The following is a 24,391-nucleotide window of genomic DNA, read 5'->3' as shown; positions in this document are numbered from 1 at the left end:
TTTTGAAGGACAGGGACAGGGCAGGTGGTGGCCACAGCTCCGGGGACTGAGCCACTGTCTGGTGTCCTCCCAGCACGTGATGCAGCTCTGTGTCTGCTGGCCAGGGAATTACCTTGGCACCGATTCCAGGGAAACAGACTTGTGGCTGCACAAGACTGAGCAGGATTTGGCACAGGCTCTGTCACATGTTGGTAGAGAAGGGCACTTTGCTTCACTCCGCACTCTCACAAATCCCTGAGCAGCTGCACCTCTTGGATGTGTTTTTCCTGAATTTTTTCAAGTTTTTCCTGAAGGATTTCTGTGCTGTGGCACCTCCAGTGCTGGGGGCAGCTCTGGGCCCCTCCTGACAGGAGAGACCCTGAGGGGCTGGAGCGTGTCCAGGGCAGGGAATGGAGCTGGGAAGGGGCTGGAGCCCCAGGAGCGGCTGAGGGAGCTGGGAAAGGGGCTCAGGCTGGAGCAAAGGAGGCTCCGGGGGGACCTTGTGGCTCTGCACAAGTCCCTGACAGGAGGGGGCAGCCGGGGGGGTCGGGCTCTGCTGGCAGGGAACAGGGACAGGAGGAGAGGGAACGGCCTCAGGCTGGGCCAGGGCAGGCTCAGGGTGGACAGCAGCAGGAATTTCTGCATGGAAAGGGTGCTCAGGCCTTGGCAGGAGCTGCCCAGGGAGGTTTGGAGTGCCCATTCCTGGAGGTGTCCCAGGAAGGGCTGGAGGTGGCACTCAGTGCTCTGGGCTGGGGACAAGGTGGGGATTGGGCACAGGTTGGGCTCGATGGGCTGGGAGGGCTTTTCCAGCCTTGGGGATCCTGGGATTCTGTGACTTCCCAGTAAAGCCAGCGAGTGCAGGTGTGAGCTTATCTCGGTCCTCTGACACCTGCACTTCTGGGCCTAGAAGTTGTAGTGAGCTGAAATCTGCTTTAAGCTCACCCTGGGCATCTCTAACAGACAAATGGAGGCTTAAAAATGGTTCTTGTGTGGAAACAGAACTTGTGAGGGATGAGGTGGAAGTGTAATCCCTTCTAATGGCTGGAGCAAACCAGCAGACTACAAAATCCTCCTTCCAGTCACAATAATCCAATTATTGGCCTGCCATTTTAAACGCTCATTTCCAAGTTCCTTTGCTCCTGCTGGGAGTTTTAACCTCTTGAAGGGCTCTGTGAGTTGCTGCAGACGCCATCCCTGCAGCTGTGGGTGTGCAGGTGACTCCTCTGGCTGGAGCTCAGTGGAGCCCTTTTCCCATCGCTGGTGTGAGCAATGGGCTGGCAGTGCAGTGCTGGCTGAGGTGGGGCTCATTTGATTGCTATTAAAATTACAATTAGCAGTACACCTACTTTAAAAGCTACCCCAGGGCCTGGCTCTTGGCTTGGCAGCGGAGCCCACCTGTCCCAGAGCGTCAGTGCAGTTGGAAAAGCGCTGGAATGTTGTTTCCCTGTGCAGAGCAGGGTGGGGCGGGTGTGAGCACCGGAGGGAAGAGGGAACAGTGAACAGTGGCTGTGCCAGGTGGGGAATCCCCAGGCCTGCCCGGAGTGCCTCTCCCAGCAGGATCCCAGGTGGAAGTGTGGGCAGCTCTTCACCATTGCAACGTTCCAGGAGAAAAATTCAGTGCTGCTGAAGGACCTCCGAGACACTCTCTGTGTTTCATACAGTCACAGAGCAGTTTGGGTTGGAAAGGACCTTAAATCTGATCTCATTCCACCCCCTGCTGTGGGCAGGGACACCTTCCACTGTCCCAGGCTGCTCCAAGCCCCAATGTCCAACCTGGCCTTGGGCACTGCCAGGGATCCAAGGGCAGCCCCAGCTGCTCTGGGAATTCCATCCCAGCCCCTCCCCACCCTCCCAGGGAACAATTTCTGTCCTTGTTTAGAGCCATAAACGTGCTGTAGGTGTGGATTTTACCACAGAGCTCAGCCACACTCCTGCTTGGTCTGGTTCATTTAATGCTAGCAGGAGGGGTTGGAGGCCTCGTGCAGACCTGAGGGAGCTCCTCTCTAACAGCACAGGAGCCTTGAGAGGCCTTTCTGCACAGGCTGTGGTCTCCTCCCCAGGCAGCTCAGACTTGCACCTGTACAGGGCTGGCTGAGCATTTCATGGCAAGGCTTTTGCAGGTGAGAATGTTTGAGACCTGAAGCCAGCGGTGTTTCCTGGCTACAAAATCCCAGATTGGTTTGGGATCCCCTTGTCCTCCCCACCATGGCCTTTGCAGCACCTGCAGGAGGTGGAAATGGACCTGGTCACTGTGCAGTAGCAGAGCTCTGGTGTCTGAGAGAAACGGGACAGTCAGCTTCTGTTAAGTGTGCTTGGATGTGCTCTCAGGCAGCTTTTGGTTTTAAAAAGAGGGAAATTCAAATGTGCAGAACCCCCGTGTGGCACAGGCTGAGGTGTTGTGCACCAAGTGTGATTTGAGTGCGAGTACAGTAGTGTAGGTGTGAGTTCCTGCTCAGACTCACCAGGGCTCACTGAACACCAGGCTGTGGCTTTGGGGTTCAGCCCTGAGCTGCAGCTGCTCCCCAGCACGCGTTAAACGCACCAGAACCGGATGCTTGACAGAGAGATTTGCCTTTTCTGTGACTGTCAGGTTTTCTGCTCTGTGCATCTGTTTGGAGGAGTAAGAATAGCGGGCCAAGAGCAGCTGGGACAGTCAGTCCAGTTCCTGTAGTGTCTCTAAAATATCCCTGCTGTCACCAGCGCGAGGAGGTTCTTGGAGGTGTGACCCAGATGGACATCCCCACGGAGCAGCCTCGGTGGGACACAGTGGCAGCGCTTTCAGTGCCACTGAGCAGCCCCTCCAATAAAATGTGAGGGTTGGATGTTCGTGCCCGTTGCTTACGTTCTGTGGATGCTCCAAAACTCTGCTTTGCAGGGAAGCAGAGCAGTGGAGCTGCTGTGGAGCTGAGGAGGGATGAAAATTGGAAGGAGTAATACGATCCCAGAATGGTTTGTGTTGGAAGGGACCTTAAAGCTCATCCTGCCCTGGGCAGGGACACCTTCCACTAGGCCAGGTTGGTCCAAGCCTCTGCTCCCAGGGAACAGGGCCAGGAGGAGAGGGAATGGCCTCAGGCTGGGCCAGGGCAGGCTCAGGGTGGACAGCAGCAGGAATTTCCCCATGGAAAGGGTGCTCAGGCCTTGGCAGGGGCTGCCCAGGGAGGTTTGGAGTGCCCATCCCTGGAGGTGTCCCAGGAAGGGCTGGAGGTGGCACTCAGTGCTCTGGGCTGGGGACAAGGTGGGCATTGGGCACCGCTGGGACTCATCTTGGGGATCTTTTCCAGCCTCAGGGATCCTGGGATTATCTGGGCACGTGGGTTGCATACTTAAATGAGTTTTGTTGTAATTTCAGTAATTTGGTTTTGAACTGAAGTCAGTCAAACAACTGGGTGACACCAGGGCTGGGGCTCCTGGCCAGCTCTGGGGTGTCCCTGTGCTCTTGTCCCCAGGTGGATTTAACAGGAAGGACCAGGGAGCAAACCCAGGGCAGCAGCAGGAGCTGCTCGTGAACCTTTGGAGTGAGCATGAGCTGCGTGTCACATGGATGCTCTGATTGTTCCTGGCTCTGCAGCAGTTCCGTGTAAGAACATCCAAAGCAGTCCTGGTTAAAAGCACTTTTGTTCCTTCTGAGCCAGCCTGGTGTGGCTGCTGGTCGCAGCAATGCCTGGGTGTCATTGTAGGGATGCAGCTTCGGGGCAGGATCTGAACTTGTGAACTTCTCTCTTTGGGGCACATGAAAACTTTGTTTTCAGCAGCCCGGCTGGGAGCTGTGTTCTCCTGAAGCTGTTCTCAGGGCCCTCATGGATATTAGGCATAAACCCCATGTTGTCGATGCTCTGATAACAGGATATCCATGTCAGGGATATTCTGATGGCTGTGCTGTCCCTGCAGGAGCCAGAGTGCACAGGTTCCTTGTGCTTCACTGGGTCCTGAATTCAGAACTGATTTCATGAGATCACTTGGTAAACATGATCCTATTCCTTCTTCTGGCAAGTCCTGCAGTTTGTGTTCTTTCTTTCTTTCCTCCTTTCCATGTGGGGAAATTGGAATTTGCTCTCCAACCTCTTACAAGAAGCAGCAATAAATATTATCCCTCCCAGCTTTTCCTGAGCTCAGTCCATACTGTCCCAGTAGAGCATCTCCTGGGATAACAGAGCCCAGTTCTCCTCTCTTCCCTGTGCTTGCTGGCACAGGATGCACAAACATGGGTTGTGTTGAGTTGTGTTCAATTCTGGGAGCTGCTGGAGAGGGTCCAATGGCTCCCCCTGTGCTCAGGTGAGACCCCACCTGCAGAGCTGCCCCAGCCCTGGGGCCAGCAGCACAAGGATGTGGAGCTGCTGCAGAGAGCCCAGAGGAGGCCCCGGAGCTGCTCCAGGGCTGGAGCCCCTCTGCTCTGGAGCCAGGCTGGGAGAGCTGGGGGTGCTCACCTGGAGAAGAGAAGGATCCAGGGAGAGCTCAGAGCCCCTTGCAGGGCCTAAAGGGGCTCCAGGAGAGCTGGAGAGGGACTGGGGCCAAGGCATGGAGGGACAGGACACAGGGAATGGCTTCCCACTGCCAGAGGGCAGGGATGGGTGGGATAGTGGGAAGGAATTGTTCCCTGGGAGGGTGGGCAGGCCCTGGCACAGGGTGCCCAGAGCAGCTGGGGCTGCCCCTGGATCCCTGGCCAGGCTGGACATTGGGGCTGGGAGCCTTTGACCATAAAGCTGATCCCAGCCCGGGCTGCTCCAAGGAACTGCCATTGGAACAGTATGGAATAAAGGATTCACTGAGGATTAAAGTCTCCCTGAGCTCGATAATCTCAGTTTTAAAGCATTAACTCGCCCCATCACTGGCAAAGTTTGCTTCCCTCTGGTGTAGAATCTTTCAAAGGCAGGGCCAGGAGTTCAGGATCTCTCTGCTCCCCTCCTGCAGCTGTTTCCATCTGAACCTGCACAGAAGGCGGCCAGGAGAATTGTCCCAGCTCAGCAGCGTTGTGGCAGTGACAGGTTTCTCCCTCAGCAGGCACATTTGCATTTGTGTGTGACCTGGGATGGTTTTCTTCTCCTCAATAAACTGTTTGGAGAGGCAGCTGAAGTATCCCCCGAGTCTGAGTGTGTGGCCTCCTGCTTTGGGACACTCAGGGATGAACAACCCACTGGGGAGGCACAGCACTGCCCTGGCTGTCCCAGTGCCTGGCTCAAGGCTTGAGGTGCTTAAACTGTTGGTTTTCCTTATTTCCTTGTGCTGGGAGGGTTTGAGGGCTTCCCTTCCCTTCTGCCACTTGCTGCTTTTGCTGTCAAATAGAAATTCTGCAAGGAAGGGCTTTTTTCAGTTAAAGGTTTTGGGTTGTAGATGAGCACTTCAGTAACAAACTGGTTTTATTTACAGTCTCCACACACAGTGCACTTCCCTTAACGGGGCAGCAAATGTGCTTCAAGTGCCATTTATTGTGACAGGTCAGGCCACTGAGGCTTCCTGTCCATCTCTGAGCTGCTGTCTCCTCTGGGCCTGTGGACAGCTCTGTGTTTTCCAGCCTTAAAAGGAAGGGATGAGTGTTGAGGTTTCTCCGCTGCTCCAGAGGGGAAGGAATGTGGGAGAACAGAACCCTCCAGAGGAGCTGCCCGGGCTCAGGTTGGCTCAGGTGCCCTGATGGTTGGGGTCATCTTTATCTTCAGAGAAGGCCTGGACGTGGCACTCGGTGCTCTGGGCTGGGGACAAGGTGGGGATTGGTCCCAGGTTGGACTCGATGGTCCCAGAAGGTTTTTCCAACCTCAGCGATCCCGGGACTGTGCCAGCCCTGCCCTTGCTCTGGCCTCTGTCTTCAGCGCCCACGAGGGTGTGAAGCTGCTTGGCAAACTCGATCATGAAGCTTTTCTTTCCTTAATTAAAATAAGAGGAGATGCTATTTCTGGCTGGGCTTAGGTCCCTGCTCCCGCTCCCTTAGGTCACTGCTGGCACTCGCGGTGGTGGCACAGCCTGGGGGCAGGAGCTGTGCCAGAGCTGTGCCAGAGCTGTGCCAGAGCTCTGCGAGCTCCTTCCAGCCCCAGCGAGCTCCTTCCAGCCCCAGCGCGGACCTCGGCCGCGGGAGCTCCCTGCCTTGGGGCATTCAGGGTTTGGGACAAGCGTTCCTGGCAGGGAGTTAAGGGAAGCAACGTGTCTGAGTTCAGCAGCAGCCAGTGCTGGCTTCGCCATGCCCAAGCTTTCCTGCAGAAGTCCTGGAAGCTCCTCCTGGGGCCCTGCCTGGCTGGGCTGGCTCCCTGCCCGGGCAGCAGGGCTGAGCACTGCTTGTTGTGGGGACTTCCTTGTGGGGCTGCTGTGCAGGTTTGGGACTCTGACCTCTTCCCTGTCTGCTCTCCAGGTGCATTCCCAGGAATTTGCCGGTTGGGAAATGGTGATGTGCTCCAGCCCCGTGCCAGCTGCCCTGGTTAAAGGCAGCTGCTGCTGCAGGGCTCAGACTCAAATATTAATTTAATTCCAAAAATTAAAAAAAAAAGAAGAAACAGAGCTGAAGACTTGACAGCTCAGTGTACAAAAAACTGCTCCAGCTTTGGCTGTGTGTGGATCCTGAACTCCTGTGCTGTGTGGGGGAGCCTGAACGGACAGCCAGGAGTGGTGCAGCAAGTCTGTCTTAGGAATTAATAATTATAATTAATAATTGTCTCTTGCTGATAATTGGGACCTTCCCCTGTCACCTTTAGGTCCCCTGTGCAACCCCTCAGCCTTCTCAAACCTTCAGGATAACACAGAGGGATTTTTTGGAGAGAGCCACCCTGTTAGTCCTATAGACATGTGCTCCTCTCCCACCTCATCCCCCCGTTACTCCTGAAGGGATGTTGTACTCAAGCCTCACCTCAGACATGCTGTTCCTGGTTATTTGCTGGTCTAAATTCAGGGATGTAAGTTCCAGGACTAGAAGCTTTGAGTTGTTTTGTAGGGGGTCCCTCCTGGTTTTCCCCACAAAAATCCATCCTGGACAGCAAACCTCTCCTTTGTGGCTGGTGTAATCCTTGGGCTTCTTTCAAACCGGGGAGTTGGACTCCATTCCTGTGGGGCTCTTCCAGCTCAGGATATCCTGTGATTCTCTGCAGCTGTTTATTCTCCACTTAGAGCTGGGCTTGTCGAGTGACTGGGTGGGAGGTTTGGACGTTGGTGGGAGCTCAGGGCAGTTTGCAGAATGGTCACGGTGTCTTGTGCTTGGACAAGTTTTCCACTGATCCAGAAATGTTCTGTTTGAAGAAGCACTTCAGTGCCCTTTTGGACAGATACTCGAAATGAGACATCACAAATACAGACAGTTTAGAGGGCAGGGCTGGATGGGCTATTGGGCAGGAATTGTTCCCTGGGAGGGTGGGCAGGCCCTGGCACAGGGTGCCCAGAGCAGCTGGGGCTGCCCCTGGATCCCTGGCAGTGCCCAAGGCCAGGCTGGACACTGGGGCTGGGAGCAGCCTGGGACAGTGGGAGGTGTCCCTGCCATGGCAGGGGTGGCACTGGATGGGATTTAAGGTCCCTTCCCACCCCAACCATTGTGGGATTCCAGCGTTGGTTCCTGCTGAGTGGTGGAACCAACCCCAGCCCTGTGTCCCTGTCCTGCCCCACCTCTTCAGGGTGGATTTCAGCAGGACAAGCAGGGAGTGCCCGTGGAGCTGCTGTGGAGCAGAGCCTGGAGTCCTCCCGTGTCCTCCCCCAGGCCCTTGTTGCTCTCCCAGTTGAGCAAGTGCTGTCCAGGTCCCCAAGGAGGGAGGTGGCTCTGGGATCTCCCCTCCCCTGCTGCTGCTGCTGCAGCCCTCCGTGTGAAACGTGGCCTTTAATGGCACCTGATGACACGGGATTGTCCATTCCTCCCTGACCCCGTTTCTGCCTAAAGCCTTGGGCAGCATTTGGCTAATTGGATGAGTGGAGCAGATCCTGCAATCTGGGTCAAGTCCCTCATCCCCCCGGGGCTCCTGTGGTGTTTTCTCGCTGCTCCGGGGTGACTGAGCAGGAATTTCACATCCACCCGGGGCTTTTTATAGCTGACCCACTTCTCTCCCAGGGTTGCATTGCAGGGGATGATTCCCTGCTGGGAGGAAATGTGCAGCTTTTGCCGGTGTCTGGAGCTGCAGCTGGAATTCTCCTCCTGGGAAGGAATGCCTGGAGCTGAGGGCTCCGTGCTGGATGTGAGGCTGAGGTGACAAACCAGATGATCAGGTTTTGCTGCCTGTCTCTCCAGAGCATGTGCTGATCCATGTGCAAACTCCTCAGCTGCTGTGGGTTCATGGACTTAGGAAGTTTAGGTTCTATTTCCAGGAAGGAGCCTGAGTGTAAGTGCTGATTGTGTTTATAACGTTAGGGTCCAGTTTTAAATCCCTCTTAGCACGAGGGAATAGCCAATAGCAGGAATTCCAAAGTGTGTTTTTGCCAAAGCTTGCTGACAGCGTTCATGGATTGAGGTGCTCCTTTGTATCCAGTCTTGGGGAATCTCCGGGTTAAGCCTTGATGAGCTGATTGCTGGTGAAAACAGCCCCAAACAAACCCAACCACTTCAAGCACTCCTTTCCATGAGGCTTTTCATTCTGAGTGCTGGTCTGATCCACTGTTGGATTTACCTGGGCAGAACCTGGATCACTCAGAGCTTTCCCAAATGGAAAAGTGTGGCCAGCTCTTCCTGCTGGCAGGGGCAGAGCTGAGAGCTGCCCAGTGAGGGGGGTTGTGCTGGACTGGTCTGGGCGAGGGCAGGGCTGGATGTAAATCCCTCACTGAGGGTTTCAGCTCCCGTTCCATGGATGAGTCCTTGCCCTGGGTCCTGCCTGTCACCGTGGTGTCCTGAGCCTGCCATGAACCTCGGTGCCTGTGAGTGGGGGGGGGTGGATTCATTCCCGGGAAATGCAGAGGGTTCCCTGTCATAACATTTCACCCTCTTAGCCCAGGAATCAGCACTAAACGTTGGGTTTTGTTCAGCTGTTGCTGAATTTCCTGAAGGCTCAGCAGTGAAAGTGGAAGGAAGGAGCTCGTTCCCTGCCCTGGGCACTCTCCAGCCCCTTCCCAGCTCCGTTCCCTGCCCTGGACACGCTCCAGCCCCTCAGGGTCTCTCCTGTCAGGAGGGGCCCAGAGCTGCCCAGAGCTGGCACAGCCCCGGGGCCAGTGGCCTCTTGTCCCCCTGGGCACCCCTGGGCACCCCTGGGCTCGTGTCCAGCCGCTGGCACAGCACCCCCAAGGCCTTTTCCAGCCCCTCTGCCCCAGCCTGGAGCTCTGCAGGGGTCGGTGTGGCCAGCATCTCTCTCTGTCCCAGTTTCTCTGTGCTGTTCAGGCCCCTCTGGTAGCACAGGTCCCTTTGTGTCTGTGCCACGCGTGTCAGTGTTTTGGGGGTTCTGGCATGTTCTCAGGGTGAAGCTGTGGCTGTGCCCATGTCCAGTGCCAAAACTGGAGCTGTGTGGGCCCTGAACCCCCTGGTGCAGTCTGTGGCTCCTGCTGCCCAGGGTGGTTGTGGTGCAGCTGCTGGGAGCTGCTGTCACCCCAGGAGCTCCCAGGGAGCCCCAGCTGCTGTTCCTGGGGCACAGAGAGAGAGGGGCTGCTGGTTCCACTTGGAGAGATTTCTAAAAATGCAGTGAAAGCTTTGAGGTGGAGCTGAGATGGCTTTGGAGTTGGGGTTATCCACGCTGGCAAACACATGCCACACTGCTCCCGAGGCAGCCAGCCTTGGACAGTCACAGGTAGAGGCTGGTTGGTTTGGTTTGAACCTTCAAACCCCTCTTATTCTCACTTGACACCAACACCAGAACACTGGTTATTATAAACAACTCATAAACACCTGTTTGGGTGGTTTCTGGCCTGTCCCCCCACAGGGCTGGGGTTTGTCAGTCGTTCCAAAGGCATCACCATTGCTCTCTGGGGGTCCTCTCAGAGGTCCAGCGCCTTCCAATCCCATTCTCCTCCCCACCCCTGTCCTTCCTGCTGGCTGGGACCTCCTTGTCCCCCTCACTGCCTCCAGCAGCAAGCTCAGACTCGTGGTGGAAGTATTTTCCTGCAAGGTTAGGAGGACACTTGCTGTGGGCCAGTCCTTGTTACACAGAGAGGTGCTGGAAGTGCAGCCTTTTCCACGGGGAATTCTTGAGTCCTTACATTCTATTCTGAAATTTTGGAATGCCAGTGGGCAGCACGGCCAGAGCAGGAGGGTTCGTCTGGAGTGTGTTGCAATAGGTTGGCCTGGAAGCAGAAAGTGGACTTTGAGCTCAGCAAAACTGTAATTAAAAGAGGTTAAAGTTGGGAAAGCCCACTGAGCCCACCCAAGGTGTAAGCAAGGAAATTAATTTTCTCCTGATGATTCTGGTTTTTTGGAACCAGAAAACAGGGGTCATCAGGGGCTGGAATGAGGTGGTCTTTAAGGTCCTTTCCAACCCAGACCATTCTGTGATTCTTGGGCCAGGACAGTCCTCAGGCTGCGCAGGGATGTGTGCTGTGCAACAGGTGACTCTTGTAGGGAGAACTCCACTGGCACAGGATGCCCAGGGAAGCTGTGGCTGCCCCTGGATCCCTGTAAGTGCCCAAGGCCAGGTAGAACAGGACTTGGAGCAGCCTGGGACAGCAGGAGGTGTCCCTGCCCATGACAGGGATGGGCTTTAGGGTCCCTTCCCACCCAAACCATTCCAGAATTAATGATTTTGTTGGCAGTGAGCTTGGCTCAGTTGGTCAGAGCTGAGTTGCCTCTCAGACTCAGTCCTGTGGCACAGTAGGATTTTATTTATTTACACACAGTGACTAAAAATGACTCAAGTGAAAGATCTGATCTGGGATTAAAAGGGCAGAAGAGAGGGGAGAAGGTACTTAAGGTGTATCTATTCTTTCAAGATGTATCTGTTTTGTTAAGAGTCTCTTTAATCCTCATTCCTGGTTCTTCTGGATCAGCTTGTCTGGCAGCACGGAGCTGCCGCTGCAGCTGGAGGTGTGAACTGCTTTGTTTATCTAACGAGGCTAATGTTAAACACGTTTCCTAAAGAGCATGAGGTGAGACTGTTACCAGGGGAGTGCAGGCTGATCTCGGCCTGGGGACCCCTCTGGTCCTTTCCTGGCTGTCCCCGTGGCTGGGGTTGCTCAACACAAGAAGCTCAATCCTGAGTTAGCAAAGCCTCAGGGAGCCAGGACACACATGGGGCAGCAGCTGGGTTAACCACGGAACCATTTAGGGTGGAAAAGACCTCCAGGATCATGGAGTCCAGCCTAATGTTGGAGTCTGGGCCTTGTTCTCTGAGATTTCTGTGCTTTGGGGATCCTGGGAACCATCGACCTCTGGAAGCACATCCTGTGTTCAGTTCTGGACCCCTCCTCCTGACAGGAGAGACCCTGAGGGGCTGGAGCGTGTCCAGGGCAGGGAACGGAGCTGGGAAGGGGCTGGAGCAGCAGGAGCGGCTGAGGGAGCTGGGAAAGGGGCTCAGGCTGGAGCAAAGGAGGCTCAGGGGGGACCTTGTGGCTCTGCACAAGTCCCTGACAGGAGGGGGCAGCCGGGGGGGTCGGGCTCTGCTGGCAGGGAACAGGGACAGGAGGAGAGGGAACGGCCTCAGGCTGGGCCAGGGCAGGCTCAGGGTGGATATTGGGAACAATCCCTTCATGGATAGGGCTGTCCAGCCTTGGCACAGCTGCCCAGAGCAGGGGTGGATTCCCCATCCCCGGAGGGATTTAAAAGCCCCGTGGATGTGGCACTTGGGGACATGGGGCAGTGGTGGCCTTGGCAGTGCTGAGGGATGGATTGGACTTGATGATCTCCAAGGGCTTTTCCAACCTAAATCACTCTGTGGTTCTAGGAATCTCCTAGAGGGCAGAGACACCCGGTAGGGCTGGTTGGTGTTCCCCAGTGACCTCCCCAGAGCAGCCCAGCATGATCTGCAGGGAGCCAGGCGGGAGTGGCAGGAGGCCAGACCCATGCAGCCTCATCCTGCTGGGCTCAGCCCAGGAAGGAGCCCTTTGGAAGGAGGACATGGGGAGGGCTTACCTGGGAGAGGAGCAGGGGAGTGTCCCAGGACAGGAAGGGATGGGACTGGAAGAGCTTTTCTCCCCTCGGCCCTGGCTGCCGGGGTTCCCTGCTGGAACACGGCCTTCGCTCGCTCTCTGGGGGTGCCTGGTGACAAAGCAATGGAATGTGGGGCTGCTGCTCCGGCCTGAGCCCGATGGGGCTCGTCAGGAGCGCGTCCAGGGAGGGAAAGTCAGGGGATACCACAGTGCCCAGGAGGGAAACGCGCAGTTGGAGCTGTGTGGGGGGGAAATGGCCAGTGCCCTGAGCTCCCTGTGAGTGGACAATCGGCACTACTTCACTTCTCTCCTGGTTTCCCCACCTGCAGTGAAAAGGTTGAAACCACAGGTGGAAATGGAGATATCCTTCATTTCTGGCCTTCCCTGGGCTCCCAGAATGAGCTTGGGGATCCAGCTCCAAGCTGGTGGTACAGGGTGAGCTGTCTGCTGGGCAGAGCTGTGTGAACATGGGTCAGAGAGGATGGAAACCAAAAACTGCACTGACCTGGCTGAGATCACCCTGCAAACACCTCCGTTCTGAACCCTTTTGATGCGGTGTCTGAAGTTACAGTAGAGCTGGAAGTGGGGTGGGATGAGCCCCTGAGGCTGTACCGTGGGTGAGAGGAAATCCCGCTTGGATCTGCCCGGAGCAGCTGGGGCTGCCCCTGGATCCCTGGCAGTGCCCAAGGCCAGGCTGGACATTGGGGCTGGGAGCAGCCTGGGACAGTGGGAGGTGTCCCTGCCCATGGCAGGGGTGGCACTGGATGGGCTTTAAGGTCCCTTCCCACCCAAACCATTCCATGATTCCATGAAAGTCAGGCCTCAACATCATTTAAGAGATTTTCCAGGACGGGGCCATCAGCTGGAGCTTCCAGAGCTGCAGATGGAGCCGAGTGTAGGGATTTATTCTGGGAACAGGGAGATGCTGCAGCTCAGCAGGGGGCTTGCAGAGTCCTTTCCAGGAGAGCTGGATGGGGATAACCTGGTGTTCCTGGAGGGAATGGGGGGGGCAGGGTCCAGGAGGGGCCGCGGGTTCTGCTCCACAGAGGAATCGAAACTGCTCCTCTCCTTCTGCAGAGTCACTGCGGGCTTTGTGCTGAGCACTCCGGGTGGTTCTGGGCTGAGCCTAAGTCAGGCCTGGGGTTTGATGTGCTGGGCTCGGGTCAAAAGCTGATGATTAAGACGGAAACGAGGCATTTCCTGCCCATCCCCCCCCTCCCCCCCAGCTCAAATAAGGCCCAAAATATCCCAGTGACGTGCGGTGAGCGGCATCTGCCTGCCGCAGCCTCCAGCAGCTCCCTGGCCACCGCTGCAGCGTGTCAGTGCCCTTGGAAGGGAGCACAGGGACCCCAAGGAGCTGGGGAAGGGCTGGGAATGTGGCAGCTTCACAGAGGACCCATTTTCCTGGGCCAGAGTTCGGGACTTGCAGCCTGGGCTGTGTGCAGAGAGTTTCAAGCAGCCCCAGCAGTGTCAAAGCCCCGTTTCCTTCAGCTCTTAGCACGTTCAGCCACAGTGCTCAGTGGCTGTTTCAGCCTAAGGATTTGGGGGTTTGGGAGTGTATCTGAGGTACTGGACAGTTCCTGCAGCATTCCAAGTGGAGTTCCTGGGGGGGAGCTACCCCGTGGCTGTGGAACACTTAATTCTCCAGGGAGTTCTATCCGAGGGCAGCACGCTGGAAATAAAATTGGGAAATGCACAGAGAGAAGTCCTTTAGCCAATCTCTGGGACCTCTCTGCTCCCTGAGTCCTGCAGGGGGACGTGGGGAGCGTCTGTAGTTCTCCCTGGGTTGTGTCCTTGGAGAGGTCCAAGCCATTAAATGTGGGTTTTGGTGCAGTTGAATGTGAATTCAGAATGCAAAGGAGTAACTTCCTCTCAATCTGCTCTTGCTTGCCAGGTCCTGGAGAAATATCCCAACACACCCATGAGCCATAAAGAGATCCTTCAGGTTATCCAGAAAGAAGGACTTAAGGAAATCAGGTGAGTTGAGTAAACCAGTAGAGCCCACTGATGCTCTGCTTCCAGCTCAGGGTAGTTTGCTGTTACCCCTCTGCTCCTGAGGAATTTTGGGACTGAAATGTTGCAGCTTTGGGGTCTAGGTCCCATTTGCAAACAGCTCCCAAGTCCCCAAAGAGCTGGGTAAGGGTCATCCCCAATTCCCAGGTGTGCAGCTCTTCCATAGGATAATCCAGGCCTGGGCTTCAGGCTCCAGGGGCCAAAGAAAACGTAACAATTTTTCATTTCTTCTTTAAAAAAATAAAAGAACAGTCAGTTTAACCTAAGCAGAACTCAGAGTTACCAGGGAGTAACAAAGCAGCCCCAGTTAAAGATCCTTACATAGAGAACTGGATTCCTGGTGCTGTTGTCCTCTGTATTTCCTGGAGGGAGTGTGATTGTTCCTTAGGGACGTTGCTGATCCCAGAGCAGCCTGGTGGGATGCTGGGCAGAGCAGGGCCAGCTCCATGGTATCCATCTGGTCAGGGCTAGAGCAACTCCAGTGCAGCTCCTGAGCTGCTCAGCTTAATTCCAGAGTCCTGGCTCTGCCAGGGGTGAGAGGTGGGGATCAGCTGTCCCAGGGATGGGTGAGGAGCAATAGTCCCTGTGAAGTACAGAGTATTTCTTCTGTTTTCTAAGGGCAAAGCAAAAGAGAGGGGCGTAAAGAGGATGGGCTGGGCCTGCTCCTCTATTTTGGAGTTAAGCAGCCATCGTAAATTTGGCTTAATTTCTTTTTCCACTCCCCTTTGCCAGCTGGATCCAGCAATCCATCTGCTTTGCAGGGAATAGTCAAGGGCCCAAGTGCAGGAATTGTGCTGTCCCAGCAGCATCTCCCACTCGAGCTGAGGATGGCACAGGGCTGTTTGCTCTGGGAAATGTGGGATTTGTCCAGTCACAGGGACACCAAATGAGCTCCTTTAGCTCCTGGGCAGTGCCCACAGTGAGGTTCAGCTCCTGCCCTGAGGGTGCCCCTCACTTTGGGTGGGACAGCCAGGCTCTGCCAGCCAGGGGCAGCTGCAGTTCTGTGCTAAATATTGTTAAACTAAATATTGTTATCCCAAAAGCACAAACTACAGCTCAGAGTCGGCCCCTCGGGCACTGGTCAGGCCTGGAGGGGCACTGGTCAGACTGGAGCTCACTGGTCAGTGCTGGTGGCCGAGCACAAGGGCAGCAAACACCCAGCACTGACACTGATGAACCTTTTTAGCAAAATTCGGTGGTTTTGGGGCAGAGCCTCAGGCAGGAGCCCAGGTGGGACCCAAGAGATCCAGTCTGTGGCTGGTCAGGGCAGATTTTGGACCAAACAGCTGAAAAAAGCAGAGCAGAAATGCAGCTGTGCTTTTCATCCTTCTCAGCCTCCTCCTTCGAGAGCTGATCTGGGGCTGAGCCTGAGCTCTGGGAGTTGTTTTCCTCTCTAAAGGAGCTGCCTTGAGCACCAGGATCTCCAGTCCCAGAGGTGTTTGTGGGAGCAGCCAGGTGGGAAACTCACATTTCAGCTCTTCCCCTTGGCCACACTGGGATGCTGGGCAGGGATCTTTGCTTTTAGATATAACATCGACGTAATAAAGCTTTATTTTGATGTAATAAGGCTTTATTTAGGTTAAAAGCCGAAGGATTGTCACATTTGAGGCAATTAAATTGCAGTCAGTGCCAGGATTTGTGGCTGAGTTGGGGTTCTGGTCAGTCACAGCCCGTGACAAGATGGGCTTAACACAAAGCAGCTTTTCCTGAAGGAAAAGTCCTTCTGGGGGAGGAATAAAAGCTGCCAGGTGAGCATGTGGAGCTCCCCGGCTTTTGAGTCCTCCCATGTGGAGGTTCTGGGGGAGCCCCTGGCAGCAGGTGACACCCTCAGCAGGGTGAGGGCTGGGGGTCTGCTCTCAGTGCAGTTGGCTTTTCATGAACCCAGCTGCAGATTGCTTTGGGAGCAAGGGATTCCCACAAAGCCCCTCATCCTTAAACTCTGCCAGCTTTGACTTTGGGGTGTGTTTGTTGTGGGTTTTAACTCCCCATCTACAGCCTCAAATCCTTGCAGGTGATGGGAGGGTGAGTTCAGCATCACCTTTCACATCAGGCCTTTGAAGATCCCGGATTCAGTGAACTGAGGACAGGTTTGGAAGTGACAAGTGCCTTTCCCAGAGTCTGGGAATGAGGCAGAGGGAATGGGGAGCCCAGCTGGGGTTGTTTCCCTGTTTGCCAGGGCAGCCAGTCCCTCTCCCTCTAATGATCCCTGGGATGAGCCTTGGGCAGGAGCTGCTCGGGGAGGCAGCTCCGGGGCATGGGGGGGAGGAGGCACCAGGGCTGGTGTGGAGGGTTTGGGATTGCAGGGAATTGCAGCTGAGTGTGGAAAAATACCAGGGACTGGGGGAAGAGGGACTTCTGCCATGTGCAGGACAGTTTGGGGGTTTGTGGACGAGACCAGGGCTTTCATAAGACTGTTCTGGAGCAGTCCAGAGCCGAGGGGGATCCTGGCTGACCTCACCTGTGCTTAGGGTTGTGCCCTGTTCCTCAAGGGATTTTAGTGGTGCTGTTTGTAAAGGTCAGCCCAGGGCCAGGGCTCAGAGGAGTCGGGACTGGCTTCCTCAGACATCCCGAAGCTAAAGCTCCCCTTTTCTGTGCGATCCCCCTTTTCCCAGTTTGCCTGTTGGGACAGGCTGCCCTGCTCCCTGGAGAGCCCGTCCTGCCTGCAGGCTGCTGCTTGCCCCAGTGAAATCCATGGAAAAACGCCCATGGATGGGCAGCGTGCCCGGGGCTGGCTCCAGGACCTGCCCCACATCCCGGATTTGTGGCCTTATCTCCGCTGCCGTCAAGGCTCGGGGAAGCCTGGGCGTGTTGTGGCACTGCCAGAGGAGGCTTTGAAGGTGTGTGGGACCAGCCAGCTCTGGAATGCGTGGGAGTGATGGGATAGGTGGGCACGCAGAGGCAGCAACAGGGAATCACTTTTGTCTGATGAGAAGGAGCTTTTTAAATCCAAAACTGCCATTTGTCACTGGATTTCCTTGGTCTCCCTGGGTGTGTTAAAACCAGGGTAAGAGTAGCTCATCAAAATGAGCTTTTTGGAAGATGTCTCTGTTGGCTTCTGCTCTCAATAGCCCCACATGCTTGGTTTTCCTTGGATTTTGCATTGAACACCATCCTGGGAGCCTCTGGCCAAACACGGGCTGCTTTTGCTCAAATAATGGGTAAACAAGGAGATGCTGTAAGCACTGACTCCATCTCTGAGTGAGAGCAGGCAAGGTCCTCTGGCTGCTTCACTTCAGAAATGCATGGAACTCCTGCCATAAACCCAACCAGGCTCTTGAACAAATTCTTGAGGGGAAAAAAGGCACAGAAACCAAATTTCCCTTTTCACTGGTGGTGTTTGGACTAGAGAAGGAATCAGAATCCCAGACTGGATTGGGTGGGAAGGGACCTTAAATCCCACCCAGTGCCACCCCTGCCACGGGCAGGGACACCTCCCACTGTCCCAGGCTGCTCCCAGCCCCAATGTCCAGCCTGGCCTTGGGCACTGCCAGGGATCCAGGGGCAGCCACAGCTGCTCTGGGCACCCTGTGCCAGGGCCTGCCCACCCTCCCAGGGAACAATTCCTGCCCAATAGCCCATCCAGCCCTGCCTTTGTCCTGGGACACCCTGAGATCTTGTCCCAGGGGTTGGATATTGGTCACGTTGGGTGTCTGGGGTAGGACAGGGACATCCAGACATTCCTTCCTGAGGAATCACCAGCCTGGGTTGCCTCAGATCCCCCTGAGTGAGATCTTTGGAATGTGGGTCTGGTAAAATGTCCATAAAAACACCGACAGCCTCTTGGGGTTGTCCTGTGCAGGATTTCTTACCCACAGCAGGGACTCTGTGGCTCTTCCACAGCGTTTTACCAGTGGGAAAGGGGAATTTGTTGGAAGCACTTTAGTTGTGGGATGGTTCAGTGTTTGAGTTCCTTGGGATTGGGGCTGCAGCAGGGAGGGCTCCAGGGGTCCCTGCAGCTCCCAGCGGGATTTGGCTCTCTCTGGAGCACATGAGCAGTTCCCAGGTGATGTTTGTGACTGAGGGCAGAGCTGCAGAAGGGAAGGATCCAGGGAGACCTGAGAGCCCCTTGCAGGGACTGGGGACAAGGGCCAGGTTTCTGAACCGCTCGGTGTCTGTGCAGAACATGGAGAGGAGTCGGTGGAATCCATAAGTAGTAAATGTAGGGGAAGATGTTGGTTTGAAAATCAATAGTTCAACAAGAGCATTGCTACAGGAATCAGGGTTGTTACCACTGGGAGGGAGGGGTAAATACAATTGTTGTGTGTAGGAGAAACTCCCATGGGGTGTCTCTGCATGTCCCTCTTACACAGGGGTGAAATCCATAACTAAAAGAATATTCCCCTTCTCCCAGCCCAGCCTGGTTGTGGCAGTTTTTGCTGTTTCCCCAAGATAAAATGGCAGAGAATTTTCCTGCTGTGCAGGAGGATGTTCACTGCTGCAAGGAGGAGTGAGGGGTGGAACCCTCTGCTGATGGGAACCTGAGAGTTTGACTCTCCCTCCTGGAAAACACCAGAGCTGAGGCCTCTGAAAACACCCACGTTTGGGTTTCTCCTCAGTACCAGCTGGCTCGTGGTCCTGTAGCAGAAACACAGAGAGGATCCCAAAAGCCCGGAAATTTGAACTGTGGGTCCCAAAAGCCTCAGGGGAAGGAGCTTCACTTCTGACTCTGGCTCTAAGATCAGGAACTGCTGGTTCACATTCCCTGGGGCTGAGAAGGGCCCCAAGCAGGGCCTGTGGCCACCAGTGCTGTGATCCTGGGGCTGCTGCCTGCACCTGACACCCACAGATGGAAGGGCTGGAAAGGGATTTGTTCCCAGCCAGGACCTGCCATATCCCAGTCCCTGATGTTCCTGCAGCTCAGATCTGGTTGTGGTGACAGACCTTTAATTAAAGCTATTAATTGGTCCAGTGTGTTCTGAGAGCTTTGTGGTGTCCTCCAGACTGATCCCCATCCCCAGGTTTCTCCTGGGCCCTCGGACACAGTGCTGCAAGCGTGGCTCCCGAGCTCCATCTCCGGCTGCACTCCCCTTGATCCTGCACCCATTCCTGCCCCAGGGGCACCCGGCAGCTCCAGGAACCCCTGAACTGCTGGGTGCAAGCAGAGATCCCCGCTCGGGGTGCTGCCGTGGCAGGGTTGGTGCAGGGTGAGACGCTGCAGGTGCCCCCAGGGCTGTGGGGAACATTCCAAATGTGCACTGGTTTGCATTCTTGGGGAGCCCATGGATCGCCCCTGGGGTGAGGAAGCTCCTGCTCCATTAAACCGCTGGAAGTTTGAGGTGCAGGGCTGCTGTGTTCCCTGGAATTGTGAGCTGGGAGTAGTGCTGAGGGGGATAAGGAGTGAGTGAGTTCCTATTCCACGGCGTTTCCACGTGGGGACTTCCCAAGGGCCCCCTGGCTCCCCAAGGTTCAGTCACAGGAGGAGGTGGCAGTGAAGGTTTCCACGCTGGAGTTGGGCTGGAAGCACCTGGCAGGTGTATCCTTCCTCACCTGGGCTCGGGATTCCCGCAGGCTGCCCCAAACCCTTGGGATGTGGTTGTGGCGGAGGGGGGAGGGTTTGTGCGGGTTGGTGACGGGTCCGTTGTTTTGCTGAAGTTGTTAAAGGGGTGTTTCTCTCCTTTTTTTGGGCTGCACTCCACCTGCAGAAGGTAAGACCAGACCCAGCGCTGCTTGTTCCCAGCTCCTGTCCTAACGCCCCCCGCGGTTCCCCATTCCCCGCAGCTCGTCCTGCCCCAGCCTCCCCTGCTCCTGGGAGTATCCCCGGTGTAACCCCGGTGTAGCGCTGCCCTCCCCGTGCCTCCGCCCTCCCAGCTGGGAACCCCGGGGCTTGGGAGCTGCTGCCTGCGTCCCTGTCCCTGCTGCCTGCGTGGGGCTGGGCTTGCATGTGGGGTTTGTGCTTCTTGTCTGGGGCCACGGGTGCTGCATGTTGGGAAAACGTAACCTGGGAAGGGAGCTGCTTCCCTAACCCTGCCCGAGTCCCGCCCTCCTGGCACGCCCAGCCCTGGAACCGGGGGGTCCTGAGCCGGGCCGGCTGCACCACTCAGCAAAGAGCTCCTGGGGTGAGCCTGTGACTCACGGGAGAGGGGAACCGGGCGTGCTCCAAAGGGAAGGGTGGGAAATCCTCCCCTGAGCGGAGTCGTGCCTGTGGCAGCTCGATCCGGGCAGGGAGGTGGGAAGTGGTTCCTGGGGGATGGCTCTGCCTGGAGCTTCCCTTGGCACTGAGGGAGCTTCCCTGGGGCCCAGTGACCTCCCCCTGCCCAGCAGCTCCCTGGGCCTGCGGGGTCCCTGCTGGAGGAATCGCTCCCGAGGGATCCTGTGGCAGGAGCAGCCGGGATCTGCTGGGCAGGGAAAACTGCAGCTGTAGCACAAGGTCACCCTGGGAGAGAGAAATCCCTGTGGGATGAGCTGGGAGAGGGCTGGAAAGTCCAAATGCATCCCGAGGGGAACCAGGAGGGAAGGGTTTGGTCCCACTCTTGTTTGAGAATTGGAAAAGTCACCTCAGTCCCTGAGGCCTTGGAGCAGGACTGGTGGGAAGAGGGATTCCAGAGGGATTGCAGGGCAGGAAGGGATGCTCCAGGGGGATTGCACAGTGGGCAGGGATGCTCCAGAGGGATTGCACAGTGGGCAGGGATGCTCCAGGGAGATTGCACAGTGGGCAGGGATGCTCCAGGGAGATTGCACAGTGGGCAGGGATGCTCCAGGGGGATTGCAGGGCAGGAAGGGATGCGCCAGGGGGATTGCACAGTGGGCAGGGATGCGCCAGGGGGATTGCACAGTGGGCAGGGATGCGCCAGGGGGATTGCACAGTGGGCAGGGATGCTCCAGGGGGATTGCACAGTGGGCAGGGATGCTCCAGAGGGATTGCACAGTGGGCAGGGATGCGTCAGGGGGATTGCAGGGCAGGAAGGGATGCGCCAGGGGGATTGCACAGTGGGCAGGGATGCTCCAGAGGGATTGCACTGTGGGAAGGGATGCTCCAGAGGGATTGCACAGTGGGCGGGGATGCTCCAGAGGGATTGCACAGTGGGAAGGGATGCTCCAGAGGGATTGCACAGTGGGAAGGGATGCGCCAGGGGGATTGCACAGTGGGCAGGGATGCTCCAGGGGGATTGCACAGTGGGCAGGGATGCTCCAGGGGGATTGCACAGTGGGCAGGGATGCTCCAGAGGGATTGCACAGTGGGAAGGGATGCGCCAGGGGGATTGCACAGTGGGCAGGGATGCTCCAGGGGGATTGCAGGGCAGGAAGGGATGCTCCAGAGGGATTGCACAGTGGGCAGGGATGCTCCAGGGGGATTGCACAGTGGGCAGGGATGCTCCAGGGGGATTGCACAGTGGGAAGGGATGCGCCAGAGGGATTGCACAGTGGGCAGGGATGCGCCAGGGGGATTGCACAGTGGGAAGGGATGCGCCAGAGGGATTGCAGGGCAGGAAGGGATGCGCCAGGGGGATTGCACAGTGGGCAGGGATGCTCCAGGGGGATTGCAGGGCAGGAAGGGATGCGCCAGGGGGATTGCACAGTGGGCAGGGATGCGCCAGGGGGATTGCAAAGTGGGAAGGGATGCTCCAGGGGGATTGCACAGTGGGCGGGGATGCTCCAGGGGGATTGCACAGTGGGCGGGGATGCTCCAGAGGGATTGCACAGTGGGCGGGGATGCTCCAGGGGGATTGCACAGTGGGCAGGGATGCTCCAGAGGGATTGCACAGTGGGCAGGGATGCACCAGGGGGATTGCACAGTGGGAAGGGATGCGCCAGGGGGATTGCACAGTGGGCAGGGATGCTCCAGAGGGATTGCACAGTGGGCAGGGATGCGCCAGGGGGATTGCACAGTGGGCAGGGATGCGCCAGGGGGATTGCACAGTGGGAAGGGATCCTGCACCTCCTTCCTGCCGTTCCCCAGCAGCTCTCGGAGCAGACTCCTCACCATAACCTTCATTTTCCACTCAAACGCCTTTTTCCTGCTCAGTCTGGATTTGATGTGGAGTTTAAAATGTCCTGTGGAAATGGTGGCTGAAATTTGGGAATTCTGGGGAGGAAACCATGGTTTATGTGGGTCAGACTGAGGTGTTGGGTAGCTCAGGGACATCCTCAGCAGGGCAGAGCTCGGAACATCAATTCCTTGTGCCTTGGATTGGCCCCGGAGCTGCCCCTTCCCTGCCAACACCACCCGACGCTGCTTTAGCTTTTCCAGCAGCCCCAGTAAATATGGGATGTGCCTGTCCTGCCAGCCCAGGGACTGGCACCTGCTGGAGGTGCCCTGGGAGCCGTTTGCCAGCTCATTGGGGAGAGCGTGGATGTGGAAAATGGTCATTTTCAGAATAGAATGGATATTTAGAAGTCGTCAGAACCCCTTGTTCAGGCAAAAATACAAAAAAAATGCAATTAATTTTTTTAGTCACAGGTTTGTAAATTCCAGAAATCTCCTAAATTGGTTCTTTTTAGCTGCAGTAGAGGGGAATCTTCACTAATGCACCACTTGCTGTGGCAGGCAGCACTGGCAGCACCAGCTTGATCCAAGCCCTGTCCAGCCTGGCCTTGGGCACTGCCAGGGATCCAGGGGCAGCCCCAGCTGCTCTGGGCACCCTGTGCCAGGAATTCCTCCCCATTATCCCATCCAGCCCTGCCCTCTGGCAGTGGGAAGCCATTCCCTGTGTCCTGTCCCTCCAGCCCTTGTCCCCAGTCCCTCTGCAGCTCTCCTGGAGCCCCTTTAGACCCTGCAAGGGGCTCTGAGTTCTCCTGGAGCCTTCTCCAGGCTGAAACCTTTTTTGGTTCCAGCTTAACCCCTGGATGGATTCCAGCTTCACCCCGCTGGCCTTTGGCAAGCTGGGAGTGCTGGATTTGTCACTCCCTGGCTTTTCTCAGGCTCCAGTCCCCTGGGAGTGAGGATCACACCTCAGCTGTGGGGAAGTGAAGTGGCTCTAAAACTTCAAAGAGCCAATAAACCAGGAGCTTCCCAGTTCTCCCACTGCAGGCCCCGGGCAGCAGAGCTTGGCTGGGGCTGGGTTTGCTGCCTCTGCGGTGGCAGATCTGCTCCCAGGCTGGGCTGAGCCCCTGGAGAAGGAAAAGCCAGGAAGCTTCAGGGTGTGCTCGGAATGCCGTGGGAACCTGAGCCTGGGAGGGGCTGTCTGGTCACTGCTGGGTCTCCTGAACTCCGGCAGGTGGGAATTCTGTGCTTCCACCCAAGCTCGTTCAGGGCCCAGAGCCTAAAACTGCCCCTGTGCATCCCAACCCCGACCTTCCCGGGGCTGCTCGGCCGAGCTGGGAACCAGTGGGAACAGCGGGATTATCTGGAATTTCCCAGTGATCCCGTTCACTTGTCAGTGTCCTTGGCACTGGATGATGGTCACAGGTGGTCATCCCACTCCTGGCACAAAATCGGGTCTGCTGTCCCCTAGCAAGGAATTCCCACTTGGAATGAAGCTGGGAGTGCACAGGCTGGGAGTGCACGATGGAAGTGCAGCTGGAAGCAGTTTCTGCTGGCAGCACAGCCCCGAAAAGCCAAATCCTGAGCAGTGCCTGCGTGGAAAAGCAGCGGCGGGTGCTGGATGTCCCGGATCCGGGCTGTCCCCCCTTCTGTCCAGGGCACATCCTGGGCTGCAGCAGGAACCCTCTGCGGAGGGTTTGGCCAAAAATGACTCTTGGAAGCATTGGATGAGACACCAGTTCTTACCTGGAGGTGGAGGATGTCCCTGTCAGTTGTGTCAGGAATTTATCCAGGCTCTGTCAGGGAAATGCTCCTGTGGTCAGGGCAGTGGCCTGGAGAGGCAGCTCCATCCTGCTGGGGTGGCTGAGCCCTTTGGGAAGGGCTCGTGGTACTGGGCAGGATAAAATCCCGATGTCCTGATGGTGCCTGGAGTCTCTTTCCAGTGCACAGGGGAGATGGGGGATGGAACCAGCCCAGGCAGGTCCAGGGAAGTCGGCCTCGGCACGAGCCAGGCCTGACTCCTCTGCAGTTGGTTCCTGGCATTTTGAGGCACAGAATGATGGAATGGTGGAATGGGTTGGGTGGGAAGGGAGCTCAAAGCCCATCTCACCCACCCCTGCCATGGGCAGGACCCCTCCCATTATCCCAGGCTGCTCCAAGCCCCATCCAGCCCAACCCTAATCCCAACCCTGGTGCCGTTCCTGCCTCTCGCTGAGCAGGGCTGAGCTTCTGCACCTCCAGCCACAAAGCAGAGCTGAGCTCAGAGCCCAGGGCAGCCCATGACCACAATTCCAATCTGGAGAACAGCTTGGAGAACATTCCAAGCTGACCATTGACCATTCCAAGCTGGAGAATGTTCCAGGCAGAAGCTTTGGAAATCAGCTGAGGGCCTTGAGGGAGTTTCCTGTGAGGGACTTGGGGGAGCGGAGCAGTTCCAGGCCATGGCAGGGTCCTGCTGAGCTCCAGAGGCTCTTTCCTGAGGGCCGGATCCCAATTTGGGATCACGCCAAGGACTGGCACGTT

General features: G+C 56.6%; 1 protein-coding gene across 2 annotated transcripts in view; it reads left to right on the top strand.

The window, feature by feature from the left end:
* Positions 1-24,391, top strand: part of ASXL2 (ASXL transcriptional regulator 2) — a 65,151-nt gene that overhangs the window by 5,085 nt on the left and 35,675 nt on the right. The window contains exons 2-3 of one of the 2 annotated variants that reach the window (XM_032103133.1): positions 13,829-13,911; positions 19,590-19,592. In XM_032103133.1, coding sequence (XP_031959024.1) covers positions 13,829-13,911; positions 19,590-19,592 — 86 coding nt within the window. The remainder of the gene's footprint in view (positions 1-13,828; positions 13,912-19,589; positions 19,593-24,391) is intronic. The other variant, XM_032103134.1, reaches the window with a different exon arrangement.

The sequence above is a fragment of the Corvus moneduloides genome, chromosome 3 (genome assembly GCF_009650955.1).
Source record: "Corvus moneduloides isolate bCorMon1 chromosome 3, bCorMon1.pri, whole genome shotgun sequence".
NCBI classification, from domain to species: Eukaryota; Metazoa; Chordata; class Aves; order Passeriformes; family Corvidae; genus Corvus; species Corvus moneduloides.
Note: the sequence above shows the minus strand (reverse complement) of the source record. Positions and strands in the feature narration are given on the sequence as shown.